The 19,210-nt window shown below is 41.2% G+C and overlaps 1 protein-coding gene across 2 annotated transcripts in view; it reads left to right on the top strand.

The window, feature by feature from the left end:
* NCOA4 (nuclear receptor coactivator 4) overlaps positions 1 to 19,210 on the top strand; it is a 57,163-nt gene that overhangs the window by 31,611 nt on the left and 6,342 nt on the right. For both annotated transcript variants that reach the window (XM_082266800.1, XM_082266801.1), the window contains exons 2-9: positions 3,255 to 3,400; positions 8,278 to 8,418; positions 10,174 to 10,262; positions 11,798 to 11,906; positions 13,183 to 13,284; positions 13,609 to 13,758; positions 16,622 to 17,629; positions 17,832 to 17,924. In XM_082266800.1, the coding sequence (XP_082122926.1) occupies positions 3,269 to 3,400; positions 8,278 to 8,418; positions 10,174 to 10,262; positions 11,798 to 11,906; positions 13,183 to 13,284; positions 13,609 to 13,758; positions 16,622 to 17,629; positions 17,832 to 17,924 (1,824 nt within the window). In that variant the 5' untranslated portion in view covers positions 3,255 to 3,268. The remainder of the gene's footprint in view (positions 1 to 3,254; positions 3,401 to 8,277; positions 8,419 to 10,173; positions 10,263 to 11,797; positions 11,907 to 13,182; positions 13,285 to 13,608; positions 13,759 to 16,621; positions 17,630 to 17,831; positions 17,925 to 19,210) is intronic.

Below are 19,210 nucleotides of genomic sequence, written 5' to 3'. Positions count from 1 at the left end.
ATCTATCCTCCTCATTCCTATGGGTTAGTGAGGGGGTACACATCATCATCATCATCATCATTATTACATCTTATTCAACTATCCTCCTCATTGCTATGGGTTAGTGAGGGGGTACACATCATCATCATCATTATTACATCTTATTCATCTATCCTCCTCATTCCTATGGGTTAGTGAGGGGGTACACATCATCATCATCATTATTATTACATCTTATTCATCTATCCTCCTCATTCCTATGGGTTAGTGAGAGGGTACACATCATCATCATCATCATCATCATTATCACATCTTCTTCATCTATCCTCCTCATTCCTATGGGTTAGTGAGGGGGTACACATCATCATCATCATTATTATTACATCTTATTCATCTATCCTCCTCATTCCTATGGGTTAGTGAGGGGGTACACATCATCATCATCATCATCATCATCATTATTACATCTTATTCAACTATCCTCCTCATTGCTATGGGTTAGTGAGGGGTACACATCATCATCATCATTATTACATCTTATTCATCTATCCTCCTCATTCCTATGGGTTAGTGAGGGGGTACACATCATCATCATCATTATTACATCTTATTCATCTATCCTCCTCATTCCTATGGGTTAGTGAGGGGGTACACATCATCATCATCATTATTATTACATCTTATTCATCTATCCTCCTCATTCCTATGGGTTAGTGAGGGAGTACACATCATCATCATCATTATTACATCTTATTCATCTATCCTCCTCATTCCTATGGGTTAGTGAGGGGGTACACATCATCATCATCATCATCATCATCATCATCATCATCATTATTACATCTTATTCATCTATCCTCCTCATTCCTATGGGTTAGTGAGGGGGTACACATCATCATCATCATTATTATTACATCTTATTCATCTATCCTCCTCATTCCTATGGGTTAGTGAGGGGGTACACATCATCATCATCATCATCATCATCATTATTACATCTTATTCAACTATCCTCCTCATTGCTATGGGTTAGTGAGGGGTACACATCATCATCATCATTATTACATCTTATTCATCTATCCTCCTCATTCCTATGGGTTAGTGAGGGGGTACACATCATCATCATCATTATTACATCTTATTCATCTATCCTCCTCATTCCTATGGGTTAGTGAGGGGGTACACATCATCATCATCATTATTATTACATCTTATTCATCTATCCTCCTCATTCCTATGGGTTAGTGAGGGAGTACACATCATCATCATCATTATTACATCTTATTCATCTATCCTCCTCATTCCTATGGGTTAGTGAGGGGGTACACATCATCATCATCATCATCATCATCATCATCATCATTATTACATCTTATTCATCTATCCTCCTCATTCCTATGGGTTAGTGAGGGGGTACACATCATCATCATCATTATTATTACATCTTATTCATCTATCCTCCTCATTCCTATGGGTTAGTCAGTGAGGTGGGTACACATCATCATCATTACATCTTCTTCATCTGACAGAAAAGTAAAAGGTCTGACCAGTTCCCCCCAGCACATCTGCTTTTCATGCATAGTCTGTGTGTTTGCAGCACATTTTCACTTGTTTTCAGTCCCATTTTTGATGTGTTTTTGCAGTGTTCCCCCAAGTGTTGAGGTCTCCTCCTCATACAAAAACACACCACAAAGTGCATGAAAAGCACCCCCAGGTGTGAGCCAGGCTGAAGTTTTCTTCACACTCATGTATGTGCTTTTTATGCATTTTTGGTGTGGTTTTGCAGCCCATTTTCAGTCTAATTTTTGATGCAGCTTCATGTTTTATTTGTTTGTAGGAGGAGACTGATTGTTAATCACATAACCCTATCAAAAACACGCATACATGTGGTTTTTTTTATTGAGATCTCTAGACCCAAAAACGCAGCTTCCCGCACATATAAATGTCCCTTCACCTCTTGCAGGAAACGGAACATTTGAACAGGTCCCATATAAAACCATGTTACATCAATTTTGTTTTGTGTTCCTTGGCTTTCTACAATTCCCTGAAAAACGCACACAGATGTGTATTGCTAAACCATGCATTCATGTTTATACAGCTTATGTGCATGAATGTTTATGCCTGTGTGAGGAGGATGGAGGTGCGGCCATAATCGCTATACCCTGCTTATCATAGACGAACAGCTGATGGATGGATAGTGAACCCATAGATCTGAGATCCCAGCCCTATTCTATGACTGCCATCACAGCAGTATGAGCAGCAAACAAGTGGCCTTTCTGTAACTTAGAAAACAGACCCCAAGATTGCCTAAAAACTATTGTCATTTGGAACTATGTACTTTTAGGCAACTTTGGTTTCTAATTTGATGTGTAATACTGATCATTGCAGCTTCTGTCTTGTAAACTGTCAATAATAAACATACTTTAATAGAAATGTACCTTGTTTTATATATGTGGAGCTAAAGGGCATTTCAGGTTCACCAAAAAATCTCTCCAATTCTTCCTGCCTGGGCCACTCACTCCATCCCCCCAGGTGCTTTGCCCACAACGTATACAGGCTTCTACAGAATGTTTGTTCTGCATAGGCCTAAATGTGTCCCCACCTGTACTGTTGGAGGTTATGTGCAGTGTGGTGTGGGCAGTGCTGGACACGATTTTGGGGTGAAGGCTGTAAAACACCAGAAGAGGAGTCCCACCTCCTTCTAGAAGAGGGAAGTATGCACCTAGGTGGGGGAAGTTTTAGGCTAGGGAGAGCAGCTGGAAACTTGGACTTGTCTTCTCCCTGAGAGGTGCTATGAAAACAGCCTGGAATGTGTTCCTTGTTTAGGCCCCAATCTGCACGGCTGCCTATAGATCATGTAGCCATGTACTGTTTGTTGCTGGAACCATGTTGTGATAAAAAATGTCAGTTGCCCTTTTTTACTAGTGCGGGTTCAATTCTTTTTGAAGTTTTTAGAACCAACTTTGATATTTCTATTTCCTGATGCAGTGTTAACATTTCTGTATTGCTGTGGTAGTTCAGTTTATAGCTTGCTAATTCTAGATTTTTTTTGGGTGTCTCCAAAAGCTGTTTTTGCATGATATGGTGGTGTGCAGTGTCTGAGATGTTTTCTAAGAGATATACACGGTTACAGTTTTATCTCTTAGTTACAGTTCTTAGAAACTGCTGCGTGAGGAACATGCAATTCTGCTGACCTTGCAGACAGTGGAATGCTTGTGAAGTCAGGGGACGTGTTTATTCATTTTTTCTCCTCCTTTTTTTTTTTTTTTCTCTAGAAGTGCCAAAAAAAATGGACTTGAACCAAGATCATTCCAGTGGCCAAGATCCACTTTCTAAATGTCTTCAAGCTAGAAAGGAATTGGAAACTGCAATTCAAGCACTACTTAAAACGGAACAACAAGTGAAGGAAAATGGCAGAGAGGTACCGTGTTTTACTTTTACCAATACTAATCATATTCATTCAAACGAATGCTTTTGTTCTTTTAGTAATTGTGTATCTACACTAATCTAATATGGCTAATCATTTCTAAGGTGTAGGTTTTTTTCCTGTTCAATGCTAGCATTGTGTTAATTCTGCTAATACCATTACATAATTTTAATCACACAATGGAATGTAAATGAGAGCTTTGCTCATTTTATAAGGGTTACTATGTCTCGCTGTGTGGCAGGTTATAAAATGCAGTCTTGATTATTTAAAATCAATTGCATATGACTGCTTTAGATATTCCTAGGGACTACATGTTGGGTTTTTTTGGGCCTGGTAATACTACACTGACATCTTGCATATGGGTAGAAAAAAAAGTTTATTTTTTTGTTTTGTTTGTTGTTTTTTTTTTTTTGTTTTTTTTAAGCCCATGGATGCAGCTTCGTGCAGTTGTGTGCATATGTGCATGCGGCATTCTGGGGAATAGCAAAAAGCCTCAGGTCCGGGTCACACTTATGCAATCCGGGAAGGCTGCGAATTTGCAGCCTGTTCCCGCATCGCGAACGCACCCCTGGCAGTTCACACTGCCATATGCGATACGCTGGGGGGTGTCAATGAAATGTTAATGACACCCCCAGTTTGATCGCATATCGCAGTGCGATCTGACAGTTCGCACAGGATCGGATCACACAAGTGTGAACCGCTGTGCGATCCAATCCTGATGTGGCTGAAAAAAAAGGTCCTGTGCGTCTTTGCTGCGGGTGCGGTGCAAATTTCAGCCATACAAAGTGTATGGCTGAATTCGCACCGCACATCCGATCGCATGTAATGAAGGAGCAGTGCGCTCCGACATTACATGCAAACGCCGCAGCCGCAAGAATGTGAACCGGCACTCAAAGCTGCTTTTTGAGAGGCATGTATGAGCAAAATTTACATGCATATGTGGGTAAATTTATTCTAGTGACTAGAATAAGGGAACATTCTAGCCAATAGAATAAGTTTACATTCATATGCTGATAAATGCATGCCAATACGTTAGAGATAAAACACCATATACCATACTTAGCGTAGCGCAATTATACTAAACATAACTCTATAATCAATATTCTACACAACTCAAAAAAATGCAGTGCATATAATCCACCATTGTGTATCTTAAAGTGACAATTGAAAACCAATAGGAAAATCCAGAGACATCGGTGATCACCACCCTCAGCTGAAATGCCTGCTCACCTCCCAGATCACTACAGGATCACCCTCGTCTGTTATGATATCCCAGGGAGCCTCAGGGGTAGACCTCCACAGGGTATCTGCGAATTGGCCTTCTCAACCTTTGATCTGCCGCATCTGGAGAATGACCCCACTACAGAGTCACTATCACTATCACTCCTGAAGATGTATCCAAGGTTGCCACAGCGATGTTATCCACAGGGAAACTCAAAGTTGAGGACCTCCTTAGGGTCTCAATTGTACATATATAACCCTAAAAAATAAAAGCAAACCATAGTGCTCTCTGCTTCTATTATTTATCAGTACCTATCACGGGGATTAAAAATACTCGCAGCCATATACAAAAAATCTTGCACATCATAGCTCATGACGCTAGTACACACAATCAAGCATCCAGAGTAACGGCTCATCCCACCTATATGCGTTAACGTCCCCTCATGGGCTTCTAATTCAATTACGAATTAGCCTAGGATAAGGCTATCATTAATTTTGTAGTTACTTTACACAATTTTTTAAGGCACATCATTTTTCTTTTTGTATTGCGCTGATTATATATATAGTTTCACAATATGTTAGTTAAAGCGTTTGTTACCGCTAAACTTTATATTCCTGATATGTGCCTGCTGTACCATGAACTTGTATGAGAAAGTATCCTGTTCTTTGTATTGCTTCCTTTGTGTGAATTCCCTGATGTTCAGTCCCTCTGCTTTCCTAATAAAAACTGACCACACTAAGCAGGAGAGCACATTGTGATCTGTTGTCTAGCTATTCTGGGAACTCAGCCTGCTTTCTTCCAATGATCAGACTTGTCTTGACATGCCTCCGCTGCACAGCCATTCACTGGGAAGCTCGGTGTCCCCTGCTTCTTCTCCCCCCATCTCTTTTGCAGCTGAGAACAGAATATGATCACTTGGAAAAAAGGTATTTATAATGTTGTGGGGATTTTAATACAAAAATGTTTTGCCTTTCATTTCTATTTTAAACTGAATGGGTTGTTTCACAAGGTGATTGTTTACAATCACTTTAAGAGGCTTTTTTTTTTTTTCTGCCAACTTTTGGCAGCATATTTGGTGCATACCCGTGTGTATGAGGCCTAAAAGTGCTAATGGGGGATAGTGATTTGAGTGTGCAGGCTGCAATCTATTATCTGCCACTTGTATGTCCCAGAAAGACAAAATACTGGGACCTGCAGCTCTCCTCTTCATAATGCCTTATCAGCATTTTAAGTTTGTATCTTACTAGCATAGAGCATAGGGAAATGTGGCAGCAAGAGCAGTGCAAAGAACCTATATGTGTGGTTTTAAATGACAAAGCCTTCCATGTGCAAGTATTTGGAAATTCACGCCATCATGTTTAGTTTCTACTACCAATTAAAAAAAAATCCATGTGAAAAGCTGAATTTTGGTGTAAAGGCTGGGCATTGGTAGGCTCTGAGGCTTCATTTGCATTGGCATTTACACATGCTTAAAATCCCAGCGGCAAGACGCTGCATATTACTGCACCAAGGATTTGGAGATGTTTGCAGATAGGTGTGGCTGCTGAGCAGTGTTGCCAACCTACCAGAATATTTACTGACACAACACCCAAAATTTACCGGCACAGCCAAGTTTTTACTGTCATTTCCAAAAGTTACAAAATTTAAGAGCCAATTTAAGTATTTGGCTACAAACCAGTACAATATGCAATTATCAACGTGATTTAAAGCGGAGTTCCACCCAAAAGTGGAACTTCCGCTTTAGGGAGTCCTGACCCCCTGACATGCCACATTTGGCATGTCATTTTTTTGGGGGGGGGAGCGGGTACCTAGTTTTGACAGGTACCCGCTCCCACTTCCGCTCGGAGCGCCGCGGCGCCCTGAACGGAAGTTCTCCTCTCTCCCTCCCTCCCTGCAATCTTCTGGGACACGTCAGAGGTCCCAGAAGATTGCCGGCCAATCACGGCGCGCAGCGCGACTCGCGCATGCGCAGTGGGTACCCGGCTGTGAAGCCGCAAACTGTAACAGCCGGGTGCCCACAGCAGTGATGCCGGCGCCGAGGGAGAGGATCGAGGCTTCGGGTGGCCGCATCGCTGGTCCGTTGGACAGGTGAGTGAATGGCTGGAACTCCGCTTTAAGGTAGATTTTAAGGCAAAAAACCTACTGCTTATTTAATTTTCCATATAGTAAGTACAGGACAGCTCAGACAAGACTCATGAGAGTAGGATATTAGAATGAGCAGACACACATTAAATTAACTCTCAGTGACACTGACAGCACTGTGAAGCATCACAGATGACATCTCACCTCCTGAGTCAGTGACAGTCTCTCTCCGCGCCAGGCGGTCCCGCTACTCCAAACAGCACTAACAGTCCCACTTCCGACTTACCTTCCTTCTGCTCCGAAGCCCCACACATGAGATTCCAACTGCTCCACTCAGCTCCCTTACACCATGACATCACACGGCACGCTCGGGCATCGGCGCCTCCAGACCCCCGCACTGCCGAATACACTGTAGCAGGCACTCGGATGGTTTCGGCTGGCTCAAGACTGAACTGCACATGCGCAGTTCTGAGCCAAGTGTCACAGCCATATTTTCTGCTACTGGCAGGAGAAACGTGTCCCTTTTTTACTGGCTACTAGTAAAAATATGGACAGTTGGCAACGCTGCTGCTGGTGGTCCTCAGTTTTTTTGTGACTGTTTGCACAGCCAGCCATTACCTGCATGCTTTTTGCAGCCAGCGATGATCCTCACAGGAAATGGCTGGCTGTGCAAACAGTCACAAATTGGATGCAAGAGGAGGATTGGCAGGGATGAATGTGCTGCCCTGCATATGGGGGTGAAGGAAGAAAAAAAGCAATTTAGGACGTTATGGTGGCTCTGAGGGGACATAAAAGCCTGGGGTTCTTGGGATTAATGCAGGGTCACTGTTAGAAAGAGGGAACCTGTGGGGCAGCAATAGTATCCACCCAGTGCAGAGGCGGCATGCTGTATACTGACAGCTGAGTATAGGGATCATGTCAAGATACACACTGGTCTACTCTGGTCACAAGCCTAGGTGGCCACTGTTTGAATTTTGCATTACTTCCTCTTGACCCCCTGTACTCTATTTCTTCCTTCTGACCATTTGCGTATGCATTTAAAAAACATTATAAACACCTTTTCCCCCTTTTTTTTTTATATAAGTGATCATGTTCTAACCTACATAAGGGGCTCATTGCTGGGAGAGGAGAAACAGCAGCACACTGATCTTCCCAGTGAATTGCTATACAGAGGGGGGGGGAGGGGGCATGTGAGCATAAGCCTTCTCATTGAATTGGCTCTCATCACAGCTAGAGAACTGACCACGCTGTGCTCTCATGCCTAGTGTGGTCAGTTTTTGATAGGAAAGCGGGGGGACTGGCTTCACGCAAAGAAAACAGGATACCTTTTTTTCAAAGAAGTACATGGTACAGCAGGTATATGTTAGGAATGCTGGGTTTGTATACTCTTTAAGGAAATATATTCCCATTTTTCTCCACTGAGCCAATACATGTATTGCAGGCTTCCACATGAATGTGCTATTGTGTTCTACATACTGTAACCATCCCTTTCTTTCATTGTGATTAATGTCTGATATTGATCTTTGAAATAATTGTATGAAGATCATGTTTATAATTGCCATTGCAGGTTAAAGCTCAGATTCAGTCTTGTATTAGTCGTCACCTGGAGTGTCTGCGTAGCCGTGAAATCTGGCTCTTGGAGCAGGCTGACCTCATTCAGCAGCTGAAGGAAGAGGCCTTACAACAGCAGGCTCAGCAGCTGTATTGGGTAAGTGTACTATTACTTCACCTGGACACTTTCCTTCACTGATGGCTGTGTAATGATAGAATTTGGACAGTTTTTTTTTCACTTCTCTATATTTTTATATAACGAGCAAGCAGATGAGAGCTACATTTGTAGGAGTAGTAATTATGACCTGGTAATACTTGTCATTTTGCAGCAAGGATAAGTCAGATGTGTCACAGGGGTGGTCTGTTGTTTGTTTTCAGTGCAGAGTTCCAGTGTGAACCTTGTAGCGCCCTTTAAAGTGGTTAAGGCCCCTTTCACACGGGTGCAACGCCTGACGGAGTCCTTTCTGCTCAGCAGACGATCGATCCACCGATCCCTGCTGAGCAGGCGGATGACAGCTGAGTCTCCGCTCTGTGTGCAGAGACGGAGCTGTCGGGTCCCCGCTCTCCTCTATGGGGAGATTGGATGAGAACGGATCGCCTGTCCGTTCTCATCCGATCCACCTGAAAAACTGACCGGTGGATCGGATCGCCCGTGTGAAAGGGGCCTAAGTCTGCATAATACTCATCGCCTTTTTAGTAATGCACAACCATTGGATCTTTTGCCAATGGCTGATATGCTTTTCTTGCGCCTCTTCCATGTTTTGGCCTTAATTCGTTGCCAAGGACGAAGTGACCTTGTGCATGTTCACCACAGTCACTGATCCTGGCACCATGAAAGAGTATATGCTAAGCTGCACATGTGGAGCTCAGTGTACATTCAGTCCAAGATGGGCAACAGCCAGCTAAGTTTGTTTTCTAGCAGAAGCATGTTTCTTCTGTGACAAGCTGCCTGGTCACAATTTATTGTTTTACTGAAGGTTTAGTTCTGCTTTAACTCTCGATAGAGAGGGAGCTGAGTACCTGATAAAAATCCTCTCCTGACCTGTACCCTTAACACCCAACCCCCGAAATGGGTCTTTAAAGCTTAACAATAAATGTAACAAAACCTGAACTGAATGCCTTGACTCATATTCCCTGACTCTTACCTAATCTAACCCCTTAAATGTTACTAAACCCACAACAGTATATGCAGTAAAGCATGCTTGTTATACTCGCTTCAGAACCTAAGGAGTTTTTTCTCTGCATTGTATAAAAAGGCTGTTTGATCCTGTATTCTTGGATCCTCCCCTTTTACTGGCCCCAATCCATCTCCTGACAGTACAGAGCCTTGGGAGCACTCTGCCCATGCTCAGTTTGGTGTGGATTGCTAGAGACTTTTTTTTTTTCCTTTTTCTTGGTGCATGTGATCGGCACAGGGCCAATCGGCACTGTCCACACATAGGGTCAGGGGTCATGCAGCCTCATAGAACAGTCAGAGGAGAAAGAAAACTCCTCCTACAAACTTTAACCAGACTCAAGACTGCTATATACTGCTGATGAGAAAAGGTATTTAGCAGTTTATATTTACTAAAATGATTGCATTTCCATGTTCTGTGGGGACCAGATATAGTGAATGCAGGCTCCTGGGTTTAGTAACCCTTTAATCCCTAATGCTGAACTTTGTGTTACATATTTTGCACTGGGAGCAGTTGTGCTTCATCCTACAACTTGTGCTGACCATTCTATGCTAAATGTAGGGGCAAACTGTAGAAAAAAAGCATTAAAGAACAAAGCTTTGCAGTCCCACACAATGTCTGTCTATTGGTTGGTTTGCTAAACTGAACTAGAACAGGCAGATCTCTTCACAGCCTTTATCATCAGTGAGAAATTTTAGAAGTTCTCTCTATCTAATGCATTATTTTTTTTTTTTTAGTTGTTGGGACAGTTCAATTGCCTGATTCACCAGCTAGAGACCCCCCACAGTAATGACCTGGCCAATCAGATCACCGTTTGTTTGGAAAGGTAAGTGACGTAGCATAAATAGCTAAAATCATTAAAGTACATGCTCTTTATTATACCTATTTTTTGGTAAAGTTGGTTTTCTAACCCTGCAGAAAATGTGAAAGCTTCAGAAGTCCTTTTCACAAAATATTTTGTACCATCATCCTTTTAAAGTGTTGAAACCACGTGGGAACTGTATTTTTTCTATGAACCTTCCATAGTAAACTGTGGTCAGAGACCAACTAATTTGAACGTTTCCTGGAAGACATGATGTGTATTTAAAAAAATGTAATTGAATAGTACTACAAAGCTTGTTTCATTTGTAGTATATGTGCTTTTTTCATTTTAATAACACAAATACCCAGATATATCAATCTTATATTCTTTATGGGTTTCGTTTTTACAAATTTTCATACTCCTGGGGTTAAAGTATTTGCTAAGTGTCCTTAACTTCCATATCATTTTGGGGCAATTATTTCTACCACAATGGTAGAAAGTTTGACACCCAGCAATTAGCATTAAAGCGGAGTTCCGGCCTCAGGGGTCAAATTTAGATAAAAATACCCCTGGGACAGTCAGGGCTAGTACATTCCACAATGGATAGCCTCTGAACTGTCCCGGGTCACAGTTACCTGTAAGAAGAAATGCTTACCTTGAAAAGTTCTTCTCCAGTGCTGCCATCTCAGGTGTGGGCAGCTGAAGCCAGCACGTCCTCTTCTGCAGCCCCTTCGGTGACGTCGGAGTCCCACAATGCACTGCATCGGTCCCGCTCGTCACTTCCGGTGCATGTGCGGCATCCCTGCACAGCTTCTGGGCATGCCCAGAAGCTGTTTAGCAGTGAATGCCGCACTTGCACCGGAAGTGACGAGCGGGGCCGGGGGAGACGCATTGACTCCTGGGAGCGATGACGTTCAGCTCCCAGGAGTCATCGCAAGCTGGAAGTGACGGCGCGGGTCGCGGCCGCCGAGGGAGGAAGTGGATGGAAGGTGAGTATATTTTCTTCAATATTAAGGTAAGTGACCAAGAAAAAAAAAATGGGAGCATCCATTTCTTTTTCAGGTGGCCCTCAGCAATCGGATGGCCCAAATCGATTTTTTTTTATTTTGAGGCCGGAACTCCGCTTTTAACACTGAAGTCTGCATCTGCACCACGATGGCAAAGCAATTTCTCAAAGTATATTCAAGCAAAGTGTGTCCATTGTACATACAGGTTTTCACTAATATAGTGTCTGCTAGATCTTCTCCCAGTCTGTACAGCAGACATTTCACTCATTTTTACTAGCCTTCCTCATCTGTGCAATTCTCTGCTCCTATTTTATCCATTTAATTTCAAACAGGTTAACCAGGTCTGCTAGGAAATGCCTAAAATAGCAGACAGAATGGAAGGAAATGTGGGTGGGTGAGCAAAATTGGCAACAACAGAGTAGAGAATTTTGTTAATGCCCTTCCCCTACATCCTTTCCTCAGCTGCTTGTCCCCTCTCCACCCCTTTCACAGTTTGCTGGTTGATATGAAAATCCTATTTGTAATCCTTTTATAATATTGAATATCTTTCAGGTTGGGCAGTCTTGCTCTGAACCCTGAAGAAACACCCGCTCTCAGTTTTGAAGCTGATGTCACATCTCTTCGGAAAGCTATTACTACATTTGGATCTATTAGAACTGTGGTAAGAGCATCATGTTAACTTATGCAATGCTTGCATAACACCCTTTTTCTGTTTCCGGGTTTGTTTTGCACATCCATATTTATGGCAGCTTGCACAACCACAGGAGCATGAATTGAAGTTTGCATATAACAAATCTATAGTGCACATGCCATGAAAAATTTGTTAAAACATTGAAGAGGCTGAGAGCAGAACACACAGCCACCAAGCTTGTGTCGCTTTTAAGTGATCACCCAACATGGCTGTATTGCATAAACCCTGCTCTGACATTAAAAAAATGTCTCCCTGCACCTTACTGTGAAATCCTTAGTGATTTTAGGAGTAGGAGCCACTCTAAAACAAGAAAAGTAGGCCAGTGGTCATCGCACCAGCTTAAATTGGAATGTAAACAAGCAGTAAGATTTAGACAGCTACTTAAAACGAAGGATTATCATTAGACTGCTGCATTGTAAAAACACTAAAAATGCAAAAGCATTTTTGCTGCGTTTCCTGTGTATTTTTCACCTGTGCAAAAAAGGCGTGTGACTTAAAAACTGCACCGAAAACACAACAGTGGGTGCATTTTTGATGCGTATTTGCTGTGGTTTTTAAGCTTTTTCCATTAATTTCAATAAGTGTGTGGTGTTTTTTTTTTTTTTTTTCTCACCAAAAATGCAGCTATCCAGACTTTGAAAAATGCAGCAAGGTCGCAACTGACCAGTGTGAAGCGTTCCATAGGATTTAATGGTCATTTGTTTTTGCTCTACTTTTTTTTTAATGCAAAAAAAGAAGAAAAACTAATCGGTGTGTAAGCAGCCTAAGAGGCAGTGATGGACAGATCATTACGGACCATTGCAAAGTGCCGAATCTCCTTTTTAGTCATACTAAAGACACACTATTTAAGCTGGTCATAGAATTTCTAATGCAAATTTCTAGGAAAAGACTATTCATTGTTCTAATCATTAATGGGATCAAATCAACATTCGTTTTCAACTGCAGTGATGTTACAATTTGAGTGCATGTGGTTATGGTTTACTAAAAACCATTCATTCAAAAAAAGTAAACAAAATCTTTTGAGCAACATTTGAATGTTCTGAAATTTTTCGTACAAATTGTCCTAGGACTCTTTTTATACATTTTTGTTCGGAATTCTATCCATCTTTTGGTCAGCTTAAATAAGAAACCAAGAAAACAAATCTGTCTATAGATCTAACTGTTCACTTCAGTCTATCAGAAATGTATGTATGCTAATAAAAATTCCACCTTTTCTCATGGTTTTATTTTCTTTCTGTATTTCAAGAACTGTGAAGCAAGTCCAGTAATTGCCAGCCCTGCACCATGCAGTTTTATTTCCCAGAATCCCTGGCTTCTCAACAAATGTTATGTTCCTCCAAATGATCAGGTACATCAACTCTGCAATTCTTGATATGTCTAAATAGCTGTACTTGAAATAGAATAATTTGTTGGGTGATGGAGCAGATAGAGCACACTCATTGTTTTCAGTTGCAACAAGACAGGAATGTTAAGCTGGCCATAGACTGTTTAAGCCCTGTATGGGCAGGCTGATTTGTACCCATGTTGATCCATCAATCTACTTTGGTACAAAACCCGCATGTTGGAAAAACTAGATTATACCAAAGCTATGTAATGCTCTGAAAGAGTTGCTATAATAGCAATAATTGTGAACAGGGAACGTTTTTTAAATTGGAAACCTTTTTCTTTTCAGCAACCTTATTCTGGGGCTTTGAACACATCTCTTTCTGAATGGCTTTTGGAGGGCAAAGTTACCAACAATTCTCCATGTACTGCTTTGTACATTCCAAGCTCTTCTCCACAGGATTGGCTGCTAAAATCAGACATCACTGGACATATTGCGGTATGTTCTGTATAGACTATACTCTGTACTGAAATTGTAATCATGTCTTCATAATAAATATAGCTTGTCCACGAAAATACAGAAATTGTCATTGCTGTCTAGCTTTTAATCTTTTTGGTGCCACCGATGTTGGGCAGGTACAAGTCGGCAGCATGCTGGTCACTATAGTACAAGAGAGTCTGTTCAGATTTTTGTAGCCGTCTGTCAGCTTTTTAACCACCTGATCATTTTCAAATAAATGTGTGCACCCCCTTGTGATGGCAAAAAATAAAATTCAGTTGTGTCAAATAAATTAAAAATCCCAAACTACTTTTAAAAAGTCACCTGCCCCATGTACGCTCTATTAAATGCAAAGGCATGTGTTAGGTGTGCCTGTTTACAAAAATGGCAATTTGCACCACACATTCTGCATTGTTGCTTTTGTTGGAGAGAGGGCAACAATGCTATTCAGTATCTCTAAATTGATTACTTGTAAAGGCTTTTAAAGCCGAGGCCTAGGGACAATTTTTGCATTTGTAGTTTTTCACCTTCCCAGACATGCATCGGTTTAATGCTTGATATTTACTTGATGCAACCTCATGTTTTTATTTTTTTACCAAAAAAATGTAGTAATCTATCTCCCGTATATATTTGCACTTAAATTATATGATAATAAATGTTTCTGTATATGTACCACTTTACAGTATTTTGTTCTGAAAAATACCAGAAAAGAAATAGAAGGTTTTGGGGTTTAGATAATCTTCAGGCCTAAGATTTGCTTTTTAACACATGCAAAAAAAGGCTGCAAAGTGATCTGGGTGAAAGAGTTAACAGCAAATGGTCATCCTTGAGCTTGCTCAATAACTTGGGTACTGAGCTTGACAGTATGATATCTAAGAGATCAGCATTCAATTGATACTGTAGCAGGATTAGGGTTGTGGCTCAGAAAATGTAAGTGACCCTCTGGCCACCTAGTAGTGAAAAATGAGCCGCTTTGAGGGAAAGCTGGTACTAGTAGTGCCTAATTATTACCCAGCACCTTCTTGCCATCTATATCTTTTCCTGTCTCTGTAATCATCAAGCTTCTGCTGCCTCCTATAGCTCCTTGTTGGTTTATTACTATGATGTGCAGCTTAATAGGCAGGTAATCAGGAAGGGTCATCTGTCAACCTTAGGAGCTAGAGCTGTAAAACATAGCGCTCAAAGTCTTGAGACATTGTACTTATGGGAGCATGCCTGCCTTCTGTGACTGCTGATCATTTTAATACTTTTAATCACTTTTGGACCGGGCCTTTTTCTGACACCTGTTTACAAGTTAAAATCATTTTCGAGACCCTAAAGAATAAAATGGAGATCTTTGCAATATTTTTTTTTTTTATCAAACTGTAATTGCGCAGCGGTCTTACAAACGCAATTTTTTGGAAAAAAAATCAATTTTTTTCAATTTAAAAATAAGAAAACAACAAAGTTAGCCCAATTTTTTTTCTAGAATGTGAAAGATAATGTTAACCTGAGTAAATAGATACCCACCCGTGCCGTTCCTTCAGATCCCAGTGCCGTGAACTGCGGCTCCTGTGCGTATGCGCGGGAGTGATTTAATCGTGCCCCCGGCCAATCAGATGGCCGGAGGACGAGATCCAGGAAGCAGGACGGCCGGACATGTCAGCCGTCCTGTCATCACTGTGGGGGGCTTCGTTTTTAGGTAAGTACTTCATAATGAGCTAGTAAGCGATGCGTACTAGCTCATTATGCCTTTGTCTTTTACAGGTTTTTTTTATTTTTTTCCCCACATTTTTTAAACGGGTTCACTTCCTCTTTAATAATTCATTATACCAATCCATAAGTGATATTAAAAATAAAAGTCCAAAATAGTGAAATAATTTTAAGGTGAGAGTTTTCTTGTCAGTGCATCAGCATCACCACCATCGGCCACCTGGAATGTGTAATCGTTTGAAGCACCACCTCCAATACAGACAGAATATTTGCTTACCAGCTCGCACAGACCTCCTATTACGTCAGGTCAGTGACACTTGTGGCTACACACCCAACCAGGGCCTTTTGGTGCCGTCTGAGGATCCTCTCAAAGTATTGATGCAAACCGTCCAGATAGTATTTTCATAAGTCATCCCCCAAAACATAAAAAGCTCCACATAGTGTAGAATCCTTCAAACTTTATTAGCAAAGCCAAAATTGCACTTACATTAAGAAAGGTTTAAAATTGACCTTAATATTAATCTCGCCCGCCGGCGATACAGCAGCAACCCGTTCTTTAGAGACTCAAGGAACGCGTTGACGTCAGCACGCTGCTCTTACCTACGCGTTTTGTCATATGATGCTGTGTCTTTGGAGGTCTGTGCGAGCTGGTAAGCAAAAATTCTGTCTGTATTGATGGTGGTGCTTCAAACTATTACACATTTAAGTTGGCGATGCTGATGCACTGACAAGAATACTCTCACCTTGAAAATTATTTCACTATTTTGGACTTTTTAATTTTCAATATCACTTATGGTTTGGTATATATGGTTAATCGTTCATTCAGCGCAACTCTATAAATGCTTTTGATTTTTAGATGCTTAAGCCTCATGAGCTATTAAACTTACAGTAAAGCATATGAGCAGCAGGGACAATTTTTACCTGGACCTCTATCTTGTGCGTTGGGACCAGGCAAGGTCCAGAAGCCATAATCTGAAACTGTCAAGGTGAATGATGCATGTACATCTCCCCTCCTGTGGCAGCAGTGAGATATTTGTGCAAAATACTGTTGAATGGCCAAGTTGGAAGACCGGCATGTGCTGTCACCATGAGTTTTCTGAAAATTAACTGCGCTGCTCAGTTCCACTGCCAAAGTACTTCATATTCATTTTACATTTTCTCTATTTTACAGGGTTCAGAAATTCCTGCACCACCCGCATTTGATATTGAGAAAGTTTGGGGTAAACTAGGAGAATTACATAATTGGTTGCTAGAGTCCCAAAACAAGGAATCTTGTCCTGAAAATACTGGAGTACGCACACGTGACAATTCAGAGTCCAGCTCTTTCTCCTTTGAAAAAGTTGATGATGTAGACTTCGATTTGGAGGATCAGGAAGATATGGATCTTTCAGAGTGGCTTATTTCCTCAACCACTACAGAAGAATCGACCAGTGAAGTGGAAAAATGGAAACTCCTCTTTCATCCATTTGTTCAGGACTACAGCATTAACGATTGGCTCCACAAAGTAGAGTCCTGCAGTAACTGCTGTGGTGGAAATACTGCTTCCTTAGAAATAGAAAATCTTGGGAACCTCCGATGCCTAAATGAGCAGCTTGGGGGGAAGAAGGCATCTGTGTCTGGCAATGAGATGTGGCTGTTGAATGAATCTCAGGCCATCTTTAAGATGGAAGAAATCTGCAAAGCTAATGAGCCTTGCTCTACTCTCTCAGATTGTGTTTGTGATGAAAGCTGTGAGAAAGATGCTCTAAGGAAGTGGCTTTTGAAAAAGGAAGGGAAAGACAAAAATGGCATTCCTCTGAATCCAGAACACATGGCCAAAGACCAGGAGCCTGAAAAATCAAAACCTTCCATAAATATGTGGCTGCATCCATGCAAAAGAAATTCTGGGGAGCAGACTTGCACCAAGAAGACAGAAGAATGTGATCCCTTAATTAGGCATTTCAGAGCATTGCTTGAAACCCCTTTAGCCAATTGGGTTGTGGAGTCCACTACAGCAGAGAAAGCAGAAAATGAAACTTCAAACAGTAAATGGAAGCTGAACCCATCAGAGAATCTTTCTCCATTTAATTTGCCTCTAGACACTGGTTGCTGGGTGGTGTCTTCAAAGAACATAGATAACGTAGAAAAGTCAGAACAGACTGCACTGGAGGATAAATGGCTCTTACGTAAAAAAGCACATGTAAGTATATAGATAAGACATTTAACTAAAGCTTATATGCTTCTTGCTAGAGACATTAGCCGACATTTTTATTTTAATAATAAATTTATATCTATTTCCACCTAAAGTCGTTTTTTTTTTTTATTTTAATTGTGGGTGACAGAGTGTAACAATTTATCCAAATATGCCTGTGTGATGAGACTTTTTTTTTTTTTTTGGTTAGGAATTTTATGGCTTTCCCAGTGTCTGTGACCTCTTTGCCCGCATGAAGCTAGCAGCAGACAAAGACCAATGGCTGTACCGCACTCCCTTACAGGTATGCACACATTTTAATTTAAGAGAACGTTGTGATGTTATTTTGTAATAGAACAGGGCAAATAGATTTGCACGGTATTGGCTTTTTATATTTACTTGCTTTAGGGTCCAAAATATTTGAGATTTGGGTGGGCACCGTTTTTGCTTCCCCTGCAGACGATTTATTTTCCTTTTTTACAAAAGTTTTTATTGTATAGCAAAATAGTATACACAATAAATCCACACAAATGAATACAGCGAAATGGAACATATGAACAAAAAGCCCAGCTGAAACAAATAAGAAAATATAACAAGACATGTTCTTCAATGAGTAGGTGTTCTATTATAAAGGAAAACCTAGGGTGGAGGTAGATAGTCTCCCACTCCCAGGTAACATGGATGCGCACAATACTATCTATGAACTAAAAAAAATAAGTAAGCTCCATTGAGAGAATACAGTAGTTAGGCATATTCATTCGATGAAGAACACAAAGCGTGTCGTCACAGGTGGGGCATGAGGAAGAAGAAAGGAGGAGAAAAAAGGAAGAAAGAATAGAGGAAAGCGTAGAAAAAAAGGAACAAGAAAAGGAGTAGGTCCTGCGGTGCGAACATCAAGTAATCATCTAAATTTGAAAGCCGTGTAGCATTGAATCTGGATGGTGTGACATAACTATGTCTGTGGGTGCCACACTATAAGAAATGTATCATGAGAATCAGTAGCTATAGCTGTCAATTTTTCATTCGTCATATCATTCATACGATTTTGTACTGCTTCGAAGCTAAGCAATGGGGTTTTCCAAGCTTTAGCAATAGTCAGTTTTGTAGCAATGAACAGATGCTGAGCCAGTTGGTGCTGCCGACGGGACAATTCAGTTATTGGCTTACATAAAAAGGCTTCATAGGGGTCCCTCTTCAGGTTAAAGTGAAAGATAGTGCGAAGCAGGGCGTAAACCCTAGTCCATAGTCTGTACACCTTGAGACATGTCCACAAAATATGGGCCATAGTCCCCTCCTGGGAACATCCTCTGAATCATAATGGAGAGTATGTTGGTATAAACCTGGCCAACCTAGCCGGGGGTGTAATACCATCTATAGAACACCTTATGCCCCGTTTCCACTGAGCTTTCTGGTTCGGTACGGTACGCTATTTATGCCGTTTCCATTATGAATGGTACCCTAATTCCGAACCGTACCGTACCACTTTTTTGGTACCCTTTCGTTGGGGTACCAAGCACATTAGTACCGTACCAACTGGGTGGAGCTCCACTCTGCAGAACTTTGATTGGTTGACAGAGAATTCTTTTTTAC

The sequence above is a fragment of the Pelophylax lessonae genome (assembly GCF_965119305.1).
Source record: "Pelophylax lessonae genome assembly, chromosome: 9".
NCBI lineage: Eukaryota > Metazoa > Chordata > Amphibia > Anura > Ranidae > Pelophylax > Pelophylax lessonae.
This window is presented reverse-complemented; position numbering and strand designations above follow the sequence as displayed.